Raw genomic sequence first — 22,523 nt, forward strand, 5'->3', positions numbered from 1 at the left:
TTATTTCCTGGCTACTGGTGCCAAGAGTGTTGACCGTGGAGCCGAGCAAACTGAAGCTGTGAACAATCTCAATCTCTTCACCATCCATCTCTGGAAACTATGAACTCTATAAACTCTATAAATGTATATAAATGATATTAAATATAGAACAGAGTTCAGGTCTTTTTTTGTAAAGCTTACTCTGAGTCTTATTTGACTCGAAGACACTTAACTACTGCTAATTGCAAAGGCTTTTGACTGTGTGGATCACAACAAGCTGTGGCTGACTCTGAGAAGAATGGGAATCCCAGAACATTTGATTGTGCTCATGCGAAACCTATACTTGGACCAAGAGGTAGTCATCAGAATAGAGCAAGGAGACACTACATGGTTCAAAATTAAGAAGGGGGTCCGTCAGGGATGTGTTCTGTCTCCATACCTTTTCAATCTGTACGCAGAACAGATCATCCAAGACGGTGGGCTGTACGAGGAGGAATGTGGCATCAGGATTGGTGGAAGGGTCATCAACAACCTGCGTTATGCAGATGATACAACCCTGCTTGCTGAAACTGAGGAGGACCTGAAGCGCTTGCTGCAGAAGGTCAAAGATTGCAGCCTACTATATAGATTGAAGCTCAATATCAAGAAAACAAAGATTCTCATCACTGGGCTAATTGGCAGTATCAGTATGGATCGTGAAGAGATTGAGATAGTTAACAGTTTTAGTTTACTTGGCTCCACAGTCAACACTCTTGTTAACAGCAGCCTGGAAATCAAGAGACAAATTGCATTTGGAAAGTCGTCTGTGAGGGACCTCTCAAGAGTACTGATGAGCAACGACATCAGGCTGGAGACTAAGGTGAGCCTGATCTGGGCTATAGTCTTCGTAGTTACGTGTTATGCGTCAGAGAGTTGGACAGTGAATAGGGCTGGTAGAAAGAGAATTGATGCCTTTGAGCTGTGGTGCTTGAGAGGAGTGTGGAATATATCATGGACTGCTAGGAGAACATACAGGTTTGTCCTGGAGAAGGTGAAGCCAGAATGCTTCTTGGAGTCAAGGATTCTGAAGCTTCGTCTGATATACTTTGGGCATGTTGTAAGGAGGTACTGGTCCTTAGAGAGAGACATCATGTCTGGGAGAGTGGAGGGGCGGCGCAGGAGAAGAAGACCCTCGATGAGATGGATCAATTCTGTGAGTGGAATGGTGGGAATGAGTGTGTTTGAGACGGCGAGGTTGGCACAGAATAGGACGGCGTTTAGAGCTCTTGTACACAGGGTTGTTATGAGTCAGAAGCAACTTGATGACACATAACGACGACGACAACAACAAATGAGGCTGGTGCTGTTATATCTGGAGAAACATTCTTCCACTTTGCACATCACTCTTTGTCAATGTGATGTATGAAATAACCTGGGTTTGCTGTGATGCTGAACCTTATGCTATGGGGGATATCAATTACCAGAATGGTTTTCCATTGCGGGCAGTGTTTGGTGGAGCTCCCAGATGTAAAGCAGGTTTGGAATCAAGAGTGGCATCCACTTCCTAAATCACATCTCTCTGGAAACTCTGTGAACTTGGAGAAATGACAGTGGTTATGGAAAGGCATTAGGTCTTTTGTTCATAGAGTCACTGTGAGTCGTCCTTGACTCGACAGCAATCAACAACAACAGGAGGGATCCCACATGGCATGCTGATCAATGGTGGGAGTCTTTGGGCTCCACTTACCTGGTTGAATGGCACATCATCAATAACAGCCATTTAGCCAAGTCTTTAGTTAGCATCTGTTCTTGTCAACAGCCCAGCTTTAGCTGCAAGTTAAAGCAAAACCTCTCCTGAGCGGCATGATTGACCCTGATAAAGATGAATGTTTAGTTCACTTGGAATCTCCTTGCTGCTGCCTATAATAAAAAGCTTGCTTTGTATATTCTCTCCCTCCCTCACTGATGTTTCTCTGAAATTAAATATCAGGAGGCTTTCTAACAGCCCGATTCCATACCAAGCCAATATTATCAGATTGATGTCAGCAGTGATAATAGAAGAAGGATAAGTTGATGAGATTTCATTTATTCAATAAAGTGAAGTGTGCACAGAGGATTTGGAAACGCACTTGTGGAGCAGCAGTGTGCATGCTCAGGCATAAGGGTGCACCAGAGGAAGGAAGATGCTTGGGCTTCACAGGAACGTGCTCTTGGTGGGAGTGACTCAGCCCTGCTCGCCTGCAGCCCTCACAGGCCAGAGGGCCTAAAGGGCAGGCAGCTTCCTCCTCCCTTCTCCTCTCTGTCTTGCTGGTTGTTGTCTTCTTTGTCATTACCTTCAGAGGGCCATCAGTTCATGATACCCTCCATGTCATCTGGATCTGATAATCCTGGCTCTCACAAACCCCTGTCCTGCTTTCCACTTGTATTTGTCCCCCCTCCACCCCAGTAACTCTGGAACCCCTGGGACCTTGAACATGACCTGGCTTGGGGCAAGTCTCTTGTGTTTCTTGTTCTATTTTTGAGTGTCCCTTCTTTGGAATGTCTTCATTTCATCTCTAAAGGCAGAATGAAACTAGGTGACCTTGTTGAGAGCAAGAACCAAGCACACCAGACTCTTTATCTTGGCTTTGTCTTCTAGCATTGTGGCTCAGGCAAGTTGGCATGTCCAGGACTCAGTGTTCCCTACAACAGAGTAGAGTAGGGAAAGTAGCATCCATCTCTCAGGGCTGCTGTGGCAAATACTGTGTCCTTTTCATCATCCTTCACGTGTATAGTTTATTGACACTAATTATCACATTGTTCAACCATTACCATTAACTGTTCCCAAATTTTTCAAACCATGATGCTTTTTAAGGGCAGCTATTGAGAATAAGTATTGCTAAGACCACAGGTCCTTCCCAGGTACTGCTTCAAATAATGTGGAATTTTCTACCTAAGTTAGTTAGTGACATTAAAATGTACCTTTCACCACCTCCATTCTTACAGCCTGATCGTCACATCAAATCTCTCCATCCAAGGAGGACTTCCTGGGGAGCACAAGGAAGGTGCTACACAGATTTAGAAATCCATTATACACCCTCCATTCACCTACTAGATGAAAGAGGCATTTAGAGATATTCAGCTCATCTGTAAGTTGAAGCAGTGTCACACTGAGACTGGAAGGGTCATGTGCGGACCCTTATGCCAGTGCCTAACACGGAGTAGACATTGACATGGAGCTGCTGGCACTGGGTGAGGCATCAAACCTGCCAGTAGTATGTAAGAGTGTCTGCTTAGGACAATAACTGGTAACTCTTTGTTCTCCCAGTATCCATCTACTGCGTTTAACTCACCATTTCTACATAACTACCATCGCACATGTAAAGATTGTTCTTAGAATCCCCTTGAGCCCCAACCTCACCATGGTGCCTGCACCAAAAATTTTTTTGTTTTAAGTGACAAACACCCAATTCAATCTAATTTAAGGCCAAAATGCAATGTATTAACTTGTATTACAGGAAAGCAAAGAAGAGTTCCTAGCTTTGATTCTAAATTCTCAGATGACATAAGGAATGACAATGGGAGACCTAATTTCATATCATCTTCCAGTTTCCAGATAGAAGATTTTCCCAAAAGGGCCATATTTTCAGTCAGCTCACTGGCAACTGGGTTTTTCAATTTGGCCTTTCATTTGGTTCCTGAGGCCCAGTCTGGATCCTGTGGCCTCCTCCATCCCCATGGCAAGGGATGGCAGAACAGCCTGACCCATGAGGAATGGAGTGAGGAAGGGTCCCCAGAGCTTCACCCTGGGAGCATGTAGACTTCTTTTACTCAGTTTCCTCAATTGAAAAATTAGGATACTGGTGGCCTGTTTGGTACTGTGTGCATGAAGTCATTCATAAGCATGTCGTCATTACAGTGTGTGCCTGCTTAGCACCCAAGAGTGCCAGAGTTTTAAGGGCCAGTTACCTTGGGCGTTAGGTTCCAGACACAGCTACCTACTGATGGTGCTCTGCCATGTCCTCTATAATCTCCAAGTCCTGTGAAGAGAGAGATATGCAAACATGTCAATCTTCAGAACTGTTCATTTCCAGGAAGGCATAAAAGAGCTGTCCATGGAGCCGAAGGAAGTCCCTCCATGTGGATTAGTGGAGCAAAGACAAAGAATGTGAGCAGAGGACAGGAGACTCTGAATGCCTAACATCTTGAGATTCATTGCCTGTGGCATGGCAGAAGTCTAAGCAGTGGGTTTGGAGTAAGATTAGACCTTGAACCTTAGCCCTGCTTATCAACCCATGGACCCCAGAAACCTGCTAAATCACTCTGAGCCATTATGTAGTCATTTGTAGACAAGGACAAGAATAGTTCCCACTTCCTAGGATTCTCTAGAGGATCAAATAATTGAATGAGATCATACACAAGGCTCGCTGAGTCACAGTCACTCAATAAATGTATTTATTAAAAATCTGGTTTGGTGAGTTTCTGGCAAAATGGCACATTGGGTGGATGGCAGCCCTGACCCTCTTTAACTGAAACTCTAGAAAACCAAGATAATAGATGATGGGTGATCATCCTGGAATCCTGAGTTTCCAAGGAGATGATAAAGAAGTAGCTCAAACACTTACTCAGGGAAGAAACGGAATGAATATACTGAATAAAGAGATCAGTGGAGCGGTGAACTATGAACAGACCTGACCATTTTGAACTTTATTTAGCAAATAGCTTTCTGATCAGCCCAGGAATCCAGTTCTGCAGTGAGACCCACACAAGATACCCACTCAAGCATCTGGCCAATAAGAAGGGCACCGTTTTCCCCTTGCTCCCCACACCCTCCAGGAGATCAAGGGAGTGCCTGTTCCTCTTAAAAACCCACAGGGTGGACAGCATTATTCCTCAGAGCTCCATTCAAATTTCACTCGATGCTAGGCTGTTGACATGTATTTGGCACTAGGACCACACATACCTCAATATTCAGGAGCACCTTGTTTGCACCTCTTCAAAGTAAATGTGTTCTTTGGGAAGCCTATAATATATTCAATAATCTTTACCAACACCACAATTCAAGGGCATCAGTTCCTCTTTGGTGATGTTTATTCATTGTTCAACTTTCAGATACATAGGAAACAATTGAAAAGACCAGGCATAGTCTCTAAAGTGACATGCGTGCACTTTACTACTTTCAAGAGAGCTTTAACAGCCTATTTTCCCAATGTAACACGTCTTTGGATTTCTTGACTGCCGTTACCATGCATGTAGACTGTGGATCCAAGTAAAATGAAATCATTAACAATATGAAGCGTTTCTCCATCTGTCATGATGTTGCTGACTGGTCTAGTGGTGAGGATTGTTGTTTTCTTGATATTGAAATATAATCTATGTTAGAGGCTTTAGTAGACTATATGAAGTCTTAGTAAACACTAAAATAACAGCAGTGAAGGAAATAATAAGAAAAGCCTTAAAACTAACTCAGCACAGAAGCGTAGATGGAACAAAGTCTACAACAACATGAACAAGAGCCCAGCAAAATGACAGCACCAAAGCCATACTTATCAATAACTGCACTGAATCTGGACTGATAAAATGCACTAGTCAAGAGAAAAGAGTAGTCAAATAGATAAGAAAAACATGACCCATTAATTTGCTGTTTACAGGAGACATACCTTAGATACAAGGACAAAGATAGACTAAAAATCAAGCAGTGGCAAAAATATACCAAGCAAAGGACAATTATAAGACCAAGAGTGACAATATTAATTTCTGATAAATTAAAGCAAATCAGAGCCACAAGGAAAGGTATTCTGTAATGATTAAAATGTCAGTTGAACAAGAGGACATAACTATAATATCTATATACCCATCACATAGCCTCAAAATACATAAATTTTACCACATCTGAGTAGGGAAATAGACAACTCTAAAATAATAGTAGATTTTAATACATGATATTTGATAAAGAACAGAATCTGTAGGAAAAACTCCACAAATATTCAGCATGAAATGATACAGTTAACTAATGGGATCTTGTAGACATGTATAGGACCCTGCATCTTGGAATAGCACAATATACATTCTTTTCTAGTGCACATGGAACATTCTTCAGAATAGACCCTGTGTTAGTTCACAAAGCAAGCCACAGTACATGAAAAAAACAACATTTAAATACAGTAAAGCTACTTCTCAGATCACAGTGCAATAAAATTAGAAATCATTAACAGAAAGATCAAGAAAAAATAGGTATATGGTAACAAAACTAAACATATATGATGTTAAATATGATGGTTCAGGCATCCAGTCACTTCTGTTCACTCGTTATCTTTCTGCTCCCCAGTAATCATGGCCTTCTGGGCCTCCTAGTATGCTGCCACTCGTGGCCTCTCCAACCTCTCTCCTGATGTGTTATTATATGAACAAGAACAAGGAAATACTGCATGGTTCAAAATGAAGAAAGGAGTGTGTAAGCGATGTATCCTTTCTCCATACCTCTCTGTCTAAACATGAGCCAGATCATTCAGGAGGCTGGACTTTATGAAGAAGAATATAGCATCATGATTGGAGGAAGACTCATCAACAACCTGCATTATGCAGATGATACAACCTTACTTGCCGAAACTGAGGAGAGCCTGAAGCATCTGCTGCATAGGGTCAGGGACTGTAGTCTGCAATATGGATTGAAGCTCAGCATCAAGAAAATGAAGATTTTCACCACCAGGCCAATTGGCAGCATCATGATAGATGGAGAAGAGATTGAGATTATTAACAATTTCATCTAGCTTAGCTCCACAACTAACATTCTTGGAATCAACAGTCAGGAAACCAGAAGACAAATTGCATTAGGAAATTCTGCTGTCAGGGACCTCTCCACAGTAGTAAGAATCAACAGTGTAAGTTTAGAGACTAAGGTGCACTTGAGCCAAGTCGTGGTCTTCACAGTTACTTGCTGTGCATCAGAGAGCTGGACAATGACTAACGACAACAGAAGATTCGATTCTTTTGAGTTGTGGCCCTGGAGAAGAGTACTGAACATACCATAGAACACCAACAGAACAGGGCTGGCCTTGGAGAGGGTGAAACCAGGTTGCTTCTTGGACGCAATGATTGTGAAGCGCCATCTTGAGATACTTTGGGTGTATGGCCAGGAGGCACCAGTTCTTGGAGAAATATCATGCTAGGAAGGGTGGAGAATCAGTGCAGGAGAGGAAGACCCTGGATGAGATGAATGGACACAGTAACTATAGCAGTGGGGGTAGGTATGTTGGAGGCAGTAAGATTAACTCAGTTAGGGCAGGGTTTAGAGCTATTGTGCATACAATCACTGTGAGTCATAGTAATTCGATGGCACAGAAGAACAACACTATGAAATAGAATAAGTGTTGTGTTGCTGCTGTTGTTATTCTGTGCCATCAGGTCAATCAGGACTCATAGCGACCTTATGCACAGTAGCTCCAAATCCTGATGTATCCTGGGCCAATCTCACTGCCTCTGACACACTTGGCCATGACCTACATCAAAGCCTGGATCAGGTGCACCTTAGTCTCTAGACTGACATCATTGCTCTCTAGCACTCTAGAGAAGTCGTTGACAGAAGATTTTCCTAATGCAGTTTGTCTTGATGTCCTGACTGCTGGTGCCAAGGGTGTTCATTGTGGAACCAAGCAAGATGAAATTGTTAACAATCTTAATCTCTTCTCCATCTATTATGATGCTGCCAGTTGGCCTGATGGTAACAATCATCATTTTCTTGATGCTGAGCTTCAACCCATATTACAGACTACCGTCCTTGACCCTCTTCAGGAGATGCCTCATGTCCTCCTCAGTTTCAGCAAGTAAGGTTGTGTCATCTGTATCATGCAGGTTGTTGATGAGTCTTCCTCCAGTCAGGATGCCATATTCTTCATAAAGTCCAGCCTTCCAAATGATCTTTTCTGCATGTAGATGAAAAAAGTATGGCAACGCATCTCTGACACATTCCTTTCCTGATTTTTAACCATTCAGTTTTTCCTTGCTCTGTTCTGATGACTGCCTTCTGGTCCAAGTATAGGTTTCCCATAAGCATAGTCTCTGGGATTCCGATTCTCCTCAAGGTTAGCCACAGTTTGTTGTGATCCACATAGTCAAATGCCTTTGCATAGTCAATGTCTGATATTCTCTGCTTTCAGCCAAGCTCCATCTGACTTTTGCGATGATACCTCGAGTGCCACAGCATCTTCTTAACCTGGCTTCTATTCCTGGTAGTTCTCTGTCAGTGTATTATTCCAATCATTTTTTTATGATCTTCTTTTCTTGCTTGTGTGTGGTATTAGTGATATCATTCAATAATTTCCACTCTGTTGGGTCACCTTTTGTTTGAAATGGGAATAAATAAAAATCTTCCAGTCAGTTGGCCAGGTGGTTGTCCTCCAGATTTCTTGGTGTCCTAACTGCTGGTGCCAACGGTCTGGTGAGCACATCCAGGGCTGCATCTATTGAAATATCTTAGGTGGTATTCTATCAATTCCTGGGGATTTGGTTTTTACCAGTTCCTTCTCAGCAGCTTGAACTTCCTTCTTCGTACCATTGCCTCTTGATCATATGTTTTTTGGTGGTTTTTTTTTCCATTAAATTCTTCTGTGTCAGACAATTCTTTTTGGTACAGTGACTCTCTGTACTCCTTCTATCTTCTTTTGATTCTTCCTAAGTCATTCCATTTTCTGCCCGCTGCATCCTTATAAGGTCTGCAGCTTGAGGCTTGGATTTGCTCTTCAGTTCTTCGAGCTTAAAATGCCAAGCAAGCTCATCTCTTCTGATCTTCTGACTCCAGCTCTTTGCACATTTCATTATAATTCTTTGCTTTGTCTTCCCGAGCTACCGTTTGAAACTTGTGTGCAGCTCAATAATGCCCTGGTTTTTCCCCTTTGCTTTGACTTCTTGGCACTCTATTGCATTAATCAGAGTCTCTACTGATACCCATCTCGGTCTTTTCTTCCTCCTCTGTCTTTGTAATGACTTTTTGCAATCTTTATGAATATTCTTGATAACCTCCCACAACTCATCTGACCTTCGCATATTAGTGTTCAAGGCTTGAGATGGTTTTTAAATTCAGGTGGGGTAGATGCAAGATTCATTAGCTTCATTTGGAACTTCCATTTGAGTAGTTGATGGTCTGCTCCACAATCAGCATCTAGTCTAGTTTTCACAACTGGTATTGAACTTCTCCAGGTATTCTTTCCACAGATGTAGTCAGTCTGATTTCTGCACAGTCAGGTGAAATCCATTTGTATTTGCAATCACTAAATCATTGACTGTAAATCATTATCTCCAGCTTCATTTTTCCCCCCAAGCCCATGTTTTCTAACTACTGATCCTTCTCTCCTCCCAACTTGTATATTCCCATTGCCCATTATTATTAGTGTGTCCTGGTTGCATGTTCAATCAATTTCTGACCACAAAAGTTGGTAGAAATAATATATTTTGCCTTCTTTGGCTCTGGTTGTTGGTGCATACATTTGAATGATGGTAATATTAAAAGGTATTTCTTGTATGGATATGGATATTATTCTCTCACACGCAACATTGTATTTCAAGATGGACCTGGAAATGGTCTTTTTAACTATGAATATGACGCCGTTTTGCGTCACCTTTTCATTTCCAGCATAGTTAATCATATGACTGATTCAAAATATCCCAGCCGATCCGTTTCATCTCACCAATGCCTAGTATGTAAATATTTATGTGTTCCATTTCTTTCTTAACAATGTCCAGTTTTCCTACAATCATGCTTTTCACAGTCTACATTCCAGTCACTAGTGTCTTCTTGAAGCTGCTCTTCCTTTGTGCTTGCTTTGAGGGCTCAGTCCCAGGTGTCATATCTGCCAGCCTAATCTGAGTGTGCTTTCCTGTGCATAGGATTTACTAAGCCTGTTATTTCAGGAGCTGATGGCCAGTCCTTCTCCCAGTAGAAGAAATAAAAAAGACGATCATAAATGCCTTGAAACAAATGAGAATGAAAACAACACATACCGAAAATCTTTGTAATATAGCAAAAGCAGCGCTTAACAGTCAGTTTATACCAGTGAAAGCACACACCAAAGAAGACGACACAAACTCAACACCTTAATTTAGCATTTCTAACAGTGAAAGAAGAGCAAGCAAATCCTGCAGCCTCCAGAAGAAAGTACATAATGAAGATTAGAGCAGAAGTAAATGCAATGGAAAAAATAGAACCAACAAGATGAGAGGTTGGTTCTTTGAAAGGATTAATAAGGCTGAGGAGCCACTGACAAATCTAACAAAAGAAACGAAAGAGAAGATGGAAATGCCATGAATGAGAAATGAAATAAGGAACATCGCAGCTGAACCAACATGCACTGAAAGGCTGAGTACTATGAAGGACAGTACTCTGACAAATTTGGAAATCTAAAGGAAATGGATAATTTTTGAGAAATGTGCTGCCTGCCTAAACTAACACAGATAGAAATGGAAAATGTAAGCAAGCATATCACAAAAGAAGAAATTAAGCAAGTCATATAAAACCCCCAAGACCTAATAATGCCCTTGCCCGGACACCATCACCAATTATTTCTGCCGGACACGACAGCAGTTCTATTCAAATTACTTCAAAATACAGAAAAGATAGAATATTATTAAGTTTGTTTTGTGAAGTAAAAATAACCCTAATGCCCAAACCAAGTAAAGATGCCACTGAAGAATGAATTTTATGTCTATATCCTATATCAACATGTTGTTGTTGTTGTTTTATGCCATTAAGTTGCTCGCAACTCACAGCGACCCTATGTACAACAGCCCTAAACCCTGCTCTGTCCTGTGCCAATCGCACTACCTCCAACACACCCATCCCGATTACCCCAGTCACTGAATCAATGCACCTCATAGAGGGCCTTCCCCTCCTGCGCTGTCCCTCCACCCTCCCAAGCATGATGTTCCTCTCCAAGGACCGGTTCCTCCTTACAACGTGTCCAAAGTATGTCTGACAAAGCCCCAGAATCCTTGCCTCCAAGGAGCAGCCCAGTTTAACCCTTTCCAGGATGAATCGGTTTGTTTCCTTGGCAATCCATGGTACATTCAATACTCTTCTCCAGCACCACAGCTCAAAGGCATCAATTCTCCTTCTATCCTCCCTAGTCATTGTCCAGTTCTCGGATGAATAACAACTGATTGCAAAGACCATGGCCTGTATGAGGCACACCTTATTCTCCAGAGTGACACCATTGCTCTTCAGTACTTTGGAGAGGTCCCTAACAGCAGACTTTCCCATCACAATACGTCTTTTAATTTCCTGGCTGCTGGTGCCAAGAGTGTTAACTATGGAGCCAAGCAAAGTGCAGCCAGTAAAATCTAACATCATAACCAAAAACTCACTCATCATGATCAAATCAGATATATCCCAAGTGTGAAAGGATGGTCCACCTTGAGACAATCAGGGTAATACACCACATCAGTAAAACAAAGGAAAAGAACAATATGGTAATATCAATCCATAAAAAAAAGGCAAGTGATAAAATTTAGCATCTTGAGAAAAAACACCCAACAAAATAAGAGTAGGATAGGATTTCTCAGTGTAATTAAGACCCCATATATAAAACCAGTGGCCAAAAGTGTTCTCAATGGACAGAAATGAAAGGCATTCCTCTTGCAGATGAGAACCAGACAAGGATGCCCTTTATCATCACTACTGTTCAGTGTTGTACTAGAAGTGTTACAGCAGTGAGGCAAGAAAAGAAATCCAAATTGACAAGGAGAAAGTAAGGCTATCTCTCTTTGCAGAAATTCCAAAGACTCTATAAGAAAATGATTGGATCTATTTCACCAATTGAAATAGTTTGCATAGTTCAGGATAAACAGGCCAAAAAAATCAGTCAGATTCCTCTACCGTAACCCAAAGAACTCTGAAAGATAAAGAGGGGGATAACATTGACACTGGCTACCCAAAAGATGAAATACCTAGGAATAAGCCTTACTAGATGGAAGCCGTAGTGGCTTAGTCCCTAAGGAGTTGTGCAGCTAACCCAGTGATAGCACTTCTCTGGCTGTTCTCATCCCTCATTGCCTCTGAGGGAGAAAGATAGGCGTTCTCCGCCTGTACCATTTACATCCTCTAAAAACCTTCCGGATGGCCAGCTATGAGTCAGTTCTGACTCAACAGCAATGAGAAAAAGAGTAAGAAACCTAATCAGACATACAAAAGACCTGCACAAAGAGAAAGACAAAACACTGCTAAAAGAAATGCACAGTTAATTGTTGTTAGGTGCTGTCAGGTACAACTCATAGCGACCCTATCAACCAAAAAATCTGAACCTGTTTTATCCTGCACCATCCTCACACTTCCTGACACACAAGAGCCCATTGCAGCAGTCACCATGTCAGTCCACCTCGTTGAGGATCTTCTTCCTCTCCTTCGCCAGTCCTCCCTTTCCTAGCATTGTGTCCCTCTCCAAGGAATAACCCCTCCTAGCAACTTGCCCAAAGTATATTGAAGTGAAGCCTCATCATTCTTGCCTCCAAAGAGCACTCCAGCTTCACCCTCTTCAAGACATATTTGTTCTCTTGGTGTCAGTACTCTTCTCCAACACGCAGCTCAAAGGCATCAATTCTTCTTCTGTCATCCTTTCTCATTGTCCAGCTCTCTGATGCATAGCTAGTGATCAGAAAAACTATGACCTTAACCAAACACACCTTAGTCCTCAGACTGACACCCTTACTCCTCAATAATTTGGAGAGACCCTTAATTGTACATTTTCCCAGTGCAGTATGTCTCCTTATTTCCTGACTGCAGGTACTCAGGGTGTTAATTGTAGATCCAGGCATGATGAAGTTGTTGACAGTTTCAGTCTCTTCTCTATCCATCATGATGTTGCACATCAGTTCAGCAGTAAGAATCTGTTTTCTTGACATTGAGGTGCAACCCAAACTGAAGGATGCGTCCTTTCTTCAGGAGGCTAGACTCTATGAGGAGGAATGTAGCATCAGGATTGAAGGAAGGCAAACAACTTGCTTTTTACAAATGACACAACCTTGTTTGCCAAACTGAGGAGGACCTAATGTATCAGCTGCAAAAGGAAGTCTCCAGTTTGAACTGAAGCTCAACATCAAGAAAACAAAGATTTTCACCACTAGGCCAGTTGTTGTCACCATGGTAGATACGGAAGAGATTGAGTTTGTTAACAATTGAAGCTTTCTCGGTTCTATAATCAACACCCTTGCCACCAGCAGACAGGAGGTTTTCCCAGTGAAAATCTACTGTCAGAGACCTTTCCAGAATGCTTAAGAGCAAGCGTATCAGTCTAGAGACTAAGTTGCACCTGGTCCAGGCCATGGCATCAGAAAGCTGGAGCATGAATAAAGATGGCAGAATTGATGCCTTTGAGTTGTGATGCTGGAGATTAATGAACATACCATGCATGTTGAAAGAACAAAGATCTGTCCTAGAGAAGGTGAAGCCAAGTTGCTCCTTGTAGACCAGGATTTTGAAGCTTTGTCTTGCATACTTTGGGCGGGTTTCCAGGAGAAAGACATCATGCTTGGAAGGGTAGTGGGACAGAGCAAGAGAGAAAAACTAAGGATGAGATGGATTGATACAGTAACTGAGGTAATGGCAGTAGATGTGTCTGATATAGACTGGCTTAGGATAGGGTAAGTTTCAGAGCTAGAGTTTCTATGAGTCACGCACGGTCAGCTCAACAGCACACAAAACATCAACAATTACCATGGGTGTTAATTGTGGATCCAAGTAAAATGAAATCACTTGACAACTTCATTCTTTTCTCCATGTATCATGATATTGCCTATTGGTACAGTGGTGAGGATTTTTGTTTTCTTGATGCTACAGTGTAATTCTACATTGAATACTGTGTGATCTTTAATCTTTCTGTTTATTGCTTCACGTGGTCATTTGCAAACAAGATGTGTCTGACACAGGTTGTTGATGCGTCTTCTTCCAATCCTGTTGTTGCATTCTTCTTAATTTAGTCCAGTATATCACATGATTTGCCCAGCCTAAATTGAGTAGTATGGGTCAAGGATATAGACCTGACGTAGACCTTTCCTGATTGTAAACCATGCAGTTTTCCCTTGTTCTGTCCAGACAACTTCTTCTTGGTTTGGTATCACACAAGCACAATTAAGTGCCCCAGGATTTCCATTCTTGTCAACGTTAGCCATAGTTTATTATGATCTACACAGTTAAATGCCTTTGCATAGTCAGTAAAATACAAATACCTTTCTGGTATTTTCTGCTTTTAGCCAAGATCCATCTAATATCAGAAAGACCTCATGCCACAGCCTCTTCTGAATCCTGATTGAATATCTGACAGTTCCCTGTTGGTGTACTGTTTTAGCCAAATTTAAATAATCTTCAGTAAGATCTTACTTGCATGTGATAGTTATGATTTTATTCAATAATTTCTGCACTGTGTTTGATTGCCTATTTTTAGAATTGGAACAGATATGGATATCTTCCTGTTAACTGGCCAGGTGGCTGTCTTCCAGATTTCTTGACATAGGCTAGTAAGCAACTCTGGGGCTACATCTGTTTGTTGAAACGTACGTGTGTGTGTGTGTGTGTGTGTGTGTGTGTGTGTGTTTATTTCAACAAACAGATGCTTCCCTGGCCACAAAGAGGCGCTACCTGTGAGCTGGCTCGTGGCTTGGATCTGCAGTCACTACTCAGCTGAGCAGAACCTCTGACTAGAGTGTACATCCCATCATCAGTCTTCTGCTGGGTGGACAGATATACTCTCCCAAGCCAGCTTGTTTTATATTTCCCTTTGTGGGGTTTGTATGTTTGCTTGTTTTTAGGTTGCCCTTCTGGGTACAACACTTGTCTGTCAGTTGTCTGTGGTGACTTGCCTGTTGCTGTGATGCTAGACGCTATGTCACATACCAGTAGAATAATCCACTGGACAGGTTTCAGTGGAGTTTCTAAACTGAGGCAGACCAACAATCAGAATTGACTATCTTCTTCTGAAGAAACAGGTCTTTGAACACCCTGTGAATAGCAGAATCTAGTGGAAAAGGCTTATTTAGGTGATGGAAGTGCGTGATAATTAATTTCCCAGAGGGTCTCATGGTGCAGAAAACACTGGGGCTAAGTATTGTTACATTTTCCAAGGTCTTTCTCCTCAGTCGTTTTTCCTCATATACCCAGGGGTTGGGGACCTCTCTGTTCTTTGTGCCATGTTGTGCTGAGCAGAAGGAGCAGAGCCTGGAGTCAGGCACACCTCTTCTGTGTGCTGACTCTGTAACCAGGTTGTAATGACCTGGAAGGATTGCTGGAGAAGAGGCAGAGGAACTCGGGCAAGCGTTCTCTGTGCAGATGGAGCGCTGACCGAGCTGTGAGCTCTGAGCTCTGCTCACCCCACTGTAACCAGAGCGGGCTGGTGGTGCTGACAATAGCTCCAGACTCCCTAGAGCACACCTTCTCTCAGGCCCCTCTCACCTCATTTTCCCACAAACCTCTGTCAAAGGAGAGTGGATAAAGTGGATAAAATGCAATTTTCTATAATATCATTCTCACTATCCAGGTAATATTATAATTCTTATTGTACAGATAAAGAAGAGGAGGACCACTGAAGCAAAACAGCTTCCTCAGTGTTGCTGACAAGTCCTAAGAGAAACCCTCACGTGGTCTCATGTGATGTTGACCCTTCAAAGCCACATGGACCACTAGATCTTAACCCACAAAGGGTATGTTTGTCCCAGGGAATCGCACCCAGAGAGAACAGGACTTATTTCTGTGATCCTGCAAAGTTCAGAGCACACTGTGAATACATTTATTTGTCTGTTTGAAGAGCAACTGTTCACAAGACTGGATGTTTCTAAAAACTTCAAGTTGTTCTGTATGTGTTGTAAAACAGAATGGCAGTAGACTGGGCGGGGTCTGGGTGTGTTTGGATAGAATGTACTGTTTGGAGGGCCACACACTCCCTATCTTTGCCTGTTCAGAGCCTTCCTGTAGACAAGATGGATGAGATTTCTTCCAGTTAGCATTCTGTCTCCTCATATTGTTCCTAATCAATCCCAGAGGAAAGAGGCCTTGTCTAGTCCCGGGAGTGATACTGCTGTGAAGGGGATCAATTTCACCCATGTCCCAGTTTCTTCTGAATTTGGAGTCCATCGAATACTGTGTGAGGCTTGCCCTAAAATTCACAGGGGCCTGTGAAGGAGGAGAACACATGGAGAGGGGACTAAGTTTTGTTTGGCTACAAGAAAAGGAACAAGTTCTCAAGCATTACTGCTGTTTGTTTGTTGTTGCTGAGCACTGTTGAGCCAGAACCAACCCATAACTGATGCTCCAGTGGGTTTTCAGAGACAGTTAATCACGTGGGAGGATATTGTCCATCTTTCTCCCACAGAGCAGCTGGTGGATTTGAACCATAGTACTTCGTGATTGTAGCGCACCTTCTTACCGCTAGGCCACCAGAGCTCCATGCTGAGCATTTACAACCTGACAAAATAAGTGTCTGACTCTGTTGTATGGCTAAAGAGCCTGAAGGTCAGAGAGGTCAGGTTTCTTGCTCCAAAATTATGTGGTTGGCAGGGACCCAAACCCAAGCTTCTTGGGCTTTGCTGATTTCATCCTAGGATCCTGCTTTTCTGCTTAGATCAGTGAACCCCTACTCAGACTTATAGCTCAGAGTAGAAGAATTCTGTCTTGACTAAAACCTTGAATTCCCCTGAACTCTTCATTCCAATAGCAAGGATTTATCGAGTACCCACTGGCCCCTGGGACACAGCCATGGGCCAGCTTTCCATGGAGGTTGTCACACCAAGGTAGGGGAGATTTTGCTTGAAGTCAGTGCTGACAAAAGTATACCATGGAGTTTCTGTTGGAGGGAACATGTCATCCAGGAGGTCAGCATGGTGTAGAAAGAACAGACATGAAAGGTCAGGGGTGGAGAAGATGGAGGAGCAGTGTGCTGAGAAGGATGACCAGGAGATTAGTGTCACAGAAACCACCAGAGGGCCTTAAAGAGTTGACCTGTGCTGAAAGTGTGGAAGGAAAACCTCACCTACCTTTCCAAAGCAGCCAGAGATTAAAACTAACATGGAAAAGAGTTCAAATAAAGGCCAAGAATAAAGATCCAACTTAAAGTTGTTTTAAAAATATTAACAAAAGTAGGAATAGACACAAGAAGCCTAATAGTAAGAGCTTGCTTGAAATGCAGTGGTGATCAAAAAGCCTGGCTGTCCTCCAAGGAAAATCCATTTTAAAAGACCCACGATTAGATCTATCCATGTCAGAAAGTTTTTTAATATAGTCATTCTGTACATATTTAGGGTGAAAATCTGGGTATCAGTCTACCCCCAATCTATTCCACTTACACCTCAGATGACTTTCTGTTTTAAAAATACGGTTCGGTGAAGAAAAATCTCCTGATTCTTGAGAAGAACAGGTTGAATCTAAGGAAGCAATCTGTGTTTTTTATCTGAAGGTAAGAGGCATCCTCTAATAAGTAATGCTAATAAAATGCCACCCTTGTATCCTCAAGAATCTCTTGAGAAAAGTAGTACTTCCATTATAGTGTGGAGCGCTAATGGCTGAGTGATAAGGAGTCACACTGCCAACCCAAGGGCACCTGGTTCTTGTCTCCTGGCTGTTCGGTGGGAGAAGGATAGCCAGTCTCCTCTCGTGCAGTTTCCTGCCTGTGAACACTGCCTCTGAGGGTGAGCTGTGAGTCAGTTCCAACCCATCAGTATGTAACAATAATACAACATAGAATGCAATCAGAATTTTTATCTTGTGAAAGGACATGGACGTTGCCATCCTCAAGAGCCAGTCAAGGGTCACATGCTGTCAAGGGCAAAGCCAAGCCTATGAGGCAGCCTCCCTCAGCACCTTCCTTCTGCTTATCTGCTTTCTAAGAGGGAGCACCTATTTCTCCTACCACATCCTTTACCCAAAGGCTCTCAATCTGTCACTGGAATATCAGAGAGCTCGGGCATGCTCTGCCCTCTTCTTTACCCTATAAAACAGCAAGTTTATTTAAGGATTTGAGGTTTAGGAGAGCACTGATGGCATAATCCATAGGGAGCTCTGCTCACCCACGAGCTGCAGGTTCAAATCCACCAGTGGCTCCACAGAGGAAAAAGGGGAAATCTCTACTCAGTGCTGTTTCCTCTCATAACTGGAGGGTTCAGCTATGAGTTTGTTCCAGCTCAACAGCAACGAGCTTTTGGTTGTTACTGATTAAGAGAGAGTCTGCCCAATGAGAAGAGAGATGGCTTTTTTTTTGAGAATGAGGTTTTCAGGAAGGATTTTCTGCCTCATAATCTGTGATAGCGTAAAGACCTACTCCTTCTTGAGTCCTTGCACACCCAAGGCATGAGGGGTTGTGTTTGAAGCCTCCATGTGTGGCCATCTTGCAAAAGCTGGACAGTAGGCCTGAGAATGAGAAACCAACACAGATGCTGCAGGAGAAAGACAGAAGTAGCCTGGGCCCTGGGAGGCATCGATGAAGAGGCACAGCCGTGCTGCAGGTAGCCCGCCGCAGACTTCTTTTTTAAATTTTTTTTTTATTACTTTTGTGTGTGTGTACTGTCAAATCTGATCTGACTGGTACAGGAGGAGATTGACCCTCCTTCTCCAGCAGGGCATCTGGTGGATTCGAAATGTGTACCTCTGGGATTGCAATGCAGCTTCTTGCCACTAGGCCACCAGAGCTCCCTCCCCTTCAGACCTCTAAGTGATTTTAATTCATTCACCATTGAGTTTTCCATGGCCTGATGCTCTTACCTGATGGGCTTTGTGTGCCTGGTCCTTGTCTGTCCTAATGTGTCCCTGTAAATGATGCATGGCTAAAATGTTTTGGTTTTTTTTTTAAATACTGGCTTGAGAGAAGTATTAAACCATGAGTATCCCTACTCCACACCCTGAAAAAGACAGAGTTCAGTTTAAATCCAGATCTTTCTGTCCATTTAACTCTAGCGAAGCTGCACAGAGACTAGTCATGCTCATCATTGCTGAGAACTTGAGGAATGAATGATTGAATATGTCTCGCATGATACTCTAATCCCTGAGTGTTTCCTGATTTGAAAGACTAGTGACAAATACCCAGGTGGTTCTGTCAACAGCCTATGGTGTGATAGGTCAAGGTCGTGTATTAACTTGGCTTAAACGCTGAGGCGACTATCAGTAAAAACTATGTGATCAAAACTGTGTAAATGGTGTCTCTCAGCTCAACCATTTACTAGCCTTGCAACCCGGGACCAGTTGCTTCACCCACTTGTGTGTAGTTCGGTTTTCTCCATGTACAGCTGAAACTAAAACCAAATCAGTCACTAACAAGTCAATTCCAACACGTGATCACCCCAAGTGTTTCAGAGTAGAATTTTGCCCCCTAGGTTTTGCAAAGTTATGACCTTCCTGAAGTAGGCTGCCAGTGCTTTCTCCCCAAACACCTCTGGGTGGATTCAAACCACCAACCTTCTATTAAGCATGTAGCCATTCATGCCATTCAGGGCCTCTTCCTTTGTACAAAGTGGATCATAAATAACAGCATCTGCAACATCCAGCTGTCCTGAGCAGATGAGTGAGTGTGAGGACTGAGAGCGAATGTAGTGTGAACTGCTCTCTGTGTGCGCATGTGTGTGTATATGGGAGAGAGAAAAACAGAGAGTCTGTGTGTTTAAATAATTGTATGTTTGTTGACAGTGGTGTTTGTGAGTAGGGCAGGAAAGGAAAAAGAGGAAGAAGTGTCCTGTAGAAGACAAACCAATTAGAGATTACCTCAAGGTGACCAGGTGACTGGTTTTAATTGAAGCTGTAATAAATAGTTCATAGTTTTTCTACATTATGGTATTTATTAGGGAAGTCAAAAGGCTACAATTTAGGTTGGCACAAGATATACTCAGTAAGTATTTCATATTTTTTTGTTGCTTGTTTCATCTTTTTTTAAAAAAATATTCATTTTTTTTGGTGGATTCTTAAAATACTTTGAAAAAGATAAAGTAGGGGAGAATGTGTTGGATGATAAATACTCTCATGTATAAACAGTGTGGTCACAAATACACATAAACAACTTGCTCAGGAAATTTTTGAAAAGCATTGGGTGAGCCGAGGCCCGGGCAGGCAGCACAGGGCGGGTAGCCTTCACCCAGGTGGGCAGAGTCTCTGCATGATGGATGGGGTTCCTGCCTGTAACTGTAGCACAGAAGCCGGACAACTAGGCATCTCCATCTTGTCTTATCTAGAACATGTCCTGTCCAGCCCCTGGGACTTGTCATGCTTAGCAAATGTCTTACTGAGTGCACAGGTTTTTCTCTCAAGGACACTCAGACTTCACGTGCAAAGCCTGGGATTGGCTGGTCACGGCCATGATGGTGGCCAGCCAGCCTAGACCTTATCCTCAAGGCTGTTTGTCTGTCTGCAGGCCCCGCCCTACAGAGCCGGTGTGTGCAGGGCTGCAGGCTCAGATCCTCCGCTGCTACCGTGAGAACCTGCAGGAGGTGCTGCTGTGCTCTGACCTGGTCAGGGCTTACCAGCGCTGTGTCAGTGCAGCCCACAAGGTAAGGCTTAGCCGCCCTGCTGGGGAGACCTGGGGGCACCGGGAGGCTCGGAAGTCCAGCTCCTCTGCCTTTCTCTTCTGAGTCACCACTTGAATAGTGAGGATGATGCAGGATAGAGCAGGGTTCATATCTGTTGTCTCTGGAGTAATTGTGAGACATGGTGGCCTTGAAGGCACCTGACACTCAAGCCTGTGGTTATAACACCTTAGAGTATATGTTGTCTTTGTTATGTTAATAAGACAAGCTTGGTGTAGGGTGTCTCGTGAGTAAATATGTTGAAACACAAAAGAGACATCTTGAAATACAAAAGATCTCAAACAAATGAATGGAGAAAGCTCTGAGCTAAGATCCATGCCAAGTCCCGAAGACACACAGTTCAAATCCACCAAATGCTCCGCTGGAGAAAGAGGGACAGTCTCCTCCTGTACCAGTAAGATCTGATTCAACAGTATACAACAAGAAAAAAAAATCCATGCCAGGACACATGGAGATTGCCCAGGAAGAGAAAGCAGAAGCTGACAAGAAGTGGACCTTCCTCCAGAGCCACTGGACAGAAGGTCACCTCCCAGAGCCAGCACCTGGACCTGAACCCCTAAACTGTAAGAAGATAGCTCCTCTGTGTTAAAGTCACCCTCTGTGGTATTTCTGTCATGAAAGCACTAAGTAAGACACTGCATGTCAGCCAAGTCCCACAGTCCCTTCCCTCCATGGCTACACCAGTGAGTCCATTTCCCAGGTTCAGCAGGCCCCTTGCTGACTGGAGGAAGCCTGGTGTCCCTATCACCACCTGCCTTGCCACCCTCACCTGAAGGCCTGCACATGCACAGCAGTTGTCAGCCCACCAGCAGCCCATCCCCACAGAGTAGAACTGTAACTAAACCACTTTACCAATACATCTTCCTTGCATCCAGGCAATATATGACTATGGGGGAAGACACTGCATTAAACAAGTCCAGCACGCCTGAGTGAGACTCCGGGCCACTGCCAGGCCACTCCTCATTCCAGTCCCCAATCTCTGATGTTATGAACCAGCCGGCAGCAGAGACCAGCAGAGCTCCCCACTATGCTCTGTCCAAAGTGTCTGGGGAGAGTATGTAGCTCATGGGGGGATGGTACCCCATGTGCACCACACAACAAACAAGGGTAGGAAGGGGGCACTCCCACTGCCTCACCCTGGCTCTGTCCCAGAAAGCTCCTGCTGAAAGCTGGGAACGGGAGATTAAAGGATCCAGGGGTTCCAGTTGCTTCGTATGCATGTGAAAATTGGACAATGAATAAGGAAGTGTGAAGAAAGTCTGATGCCTTTGAATTGAGGTATTGGCGAGGAATATTGACTACCCCGCAGACTGCCAAAAGAACAAACAAATCTATCTTAGAAGACGCGCAGCCAGAGAGCTCTTCAGAAGTAAGGACGGTGAGACTTCATCTCATGTCTTTTGGGCATGCTGTCAGGAGAAAAGGACATCCTGTTTGGAAAGGCAGAAGGTCCTCAAAGCAGGGGAAGACCTTCTGTGAGATGGAGTGACACTCTAACTACAACAGTGAGCTTCAACACAGCGCGAATTGCAGGGAGGTGCAGAGTAAGGCAAGATGCCCATCTGTTGGACGTAGGGTCACTAGGAGTCAGAGTTTACAGGGACACGTACCAGCAACAACAGAAGCAGGAGTTCTGTGACTAGGATGGAGACCCCTCTGGCCAATGGGCTGAGGCTGTGTCTTCAGAGGCAGCACCACTCCACTGAGAGTCTCTCAGAGTTGGCTTTCCACTCCCCTCTGAGAGCTCTGAGCACCCAGAGACACGTCTGTACACAAATGCAGGTAGCCTCCTGGTGACTGGATCTCAGCTTTGCAGGGCCCAGGCACCCAGGCGCTTGGCTGCACTTGTGCACCACAAAGCAAATGCTCCTCTGCCTGGTCTGCATGACTCCCACAGAGAGCCGCTGAGCGCAGATGGGGGTGGAGCTGGAGGTGAGGTACTGGAGACTGAGCAGAGGGAGCTCCACAGTGCATGTCAGGAGCAGGCAGGCTGGGTTGGTTGGCTATACCTCCCCTTGTCTCCTCAGCCAGGCCCGGAGAGAGGTGGTGAA

General features: G+C 43.6%; 1 protein-coding gene across 1 annotated transcript in view; it reads left to right on the top strand.

Annotated features, from left to right (window-relative positions):
- The window catches only part of CHCHD6 (coiled-coil-helix-coiled-coil-helix domain containing 6), a 495,888-nt gene extending 474,487 nt beyond the window's left edge, over positions 1 to 21,401 (top strand). The window contains exons 7-8 of the mRNA XM_006895202.1: positions 20,301 to 20,436; positions 21,348 to 21,401. Of these exons, the coding sequence (XP_006895264.1) occupies positions 20,301 to 20,436; positions 21,348 to 21,401 (190 nt within the window). The remainder of the gene's footprint in view (positions 1 to 20,300; positions 20,437 to 21,347) is intronic.
- Positions 21,402 to 22,523: the final 1,122 nt, after the last annotated feature.

Source organism: Elephantulus edwardii, unplaced genomic scaffold (genome assembly GCF_000299155.1).
Source record: "Elephantulus edwardii isolate Elephantulus edwardi_28Jun2011 unplaced genomic scaffold, EleEdw1.0 scaffold00161, whole genome shotgun sequence".
NCBI lineage: Eukaryota > Metazoa > Chordata > Mammalia > Macroscelidea > Macroscelididae > Elephantulus > Elephantulus edwardii.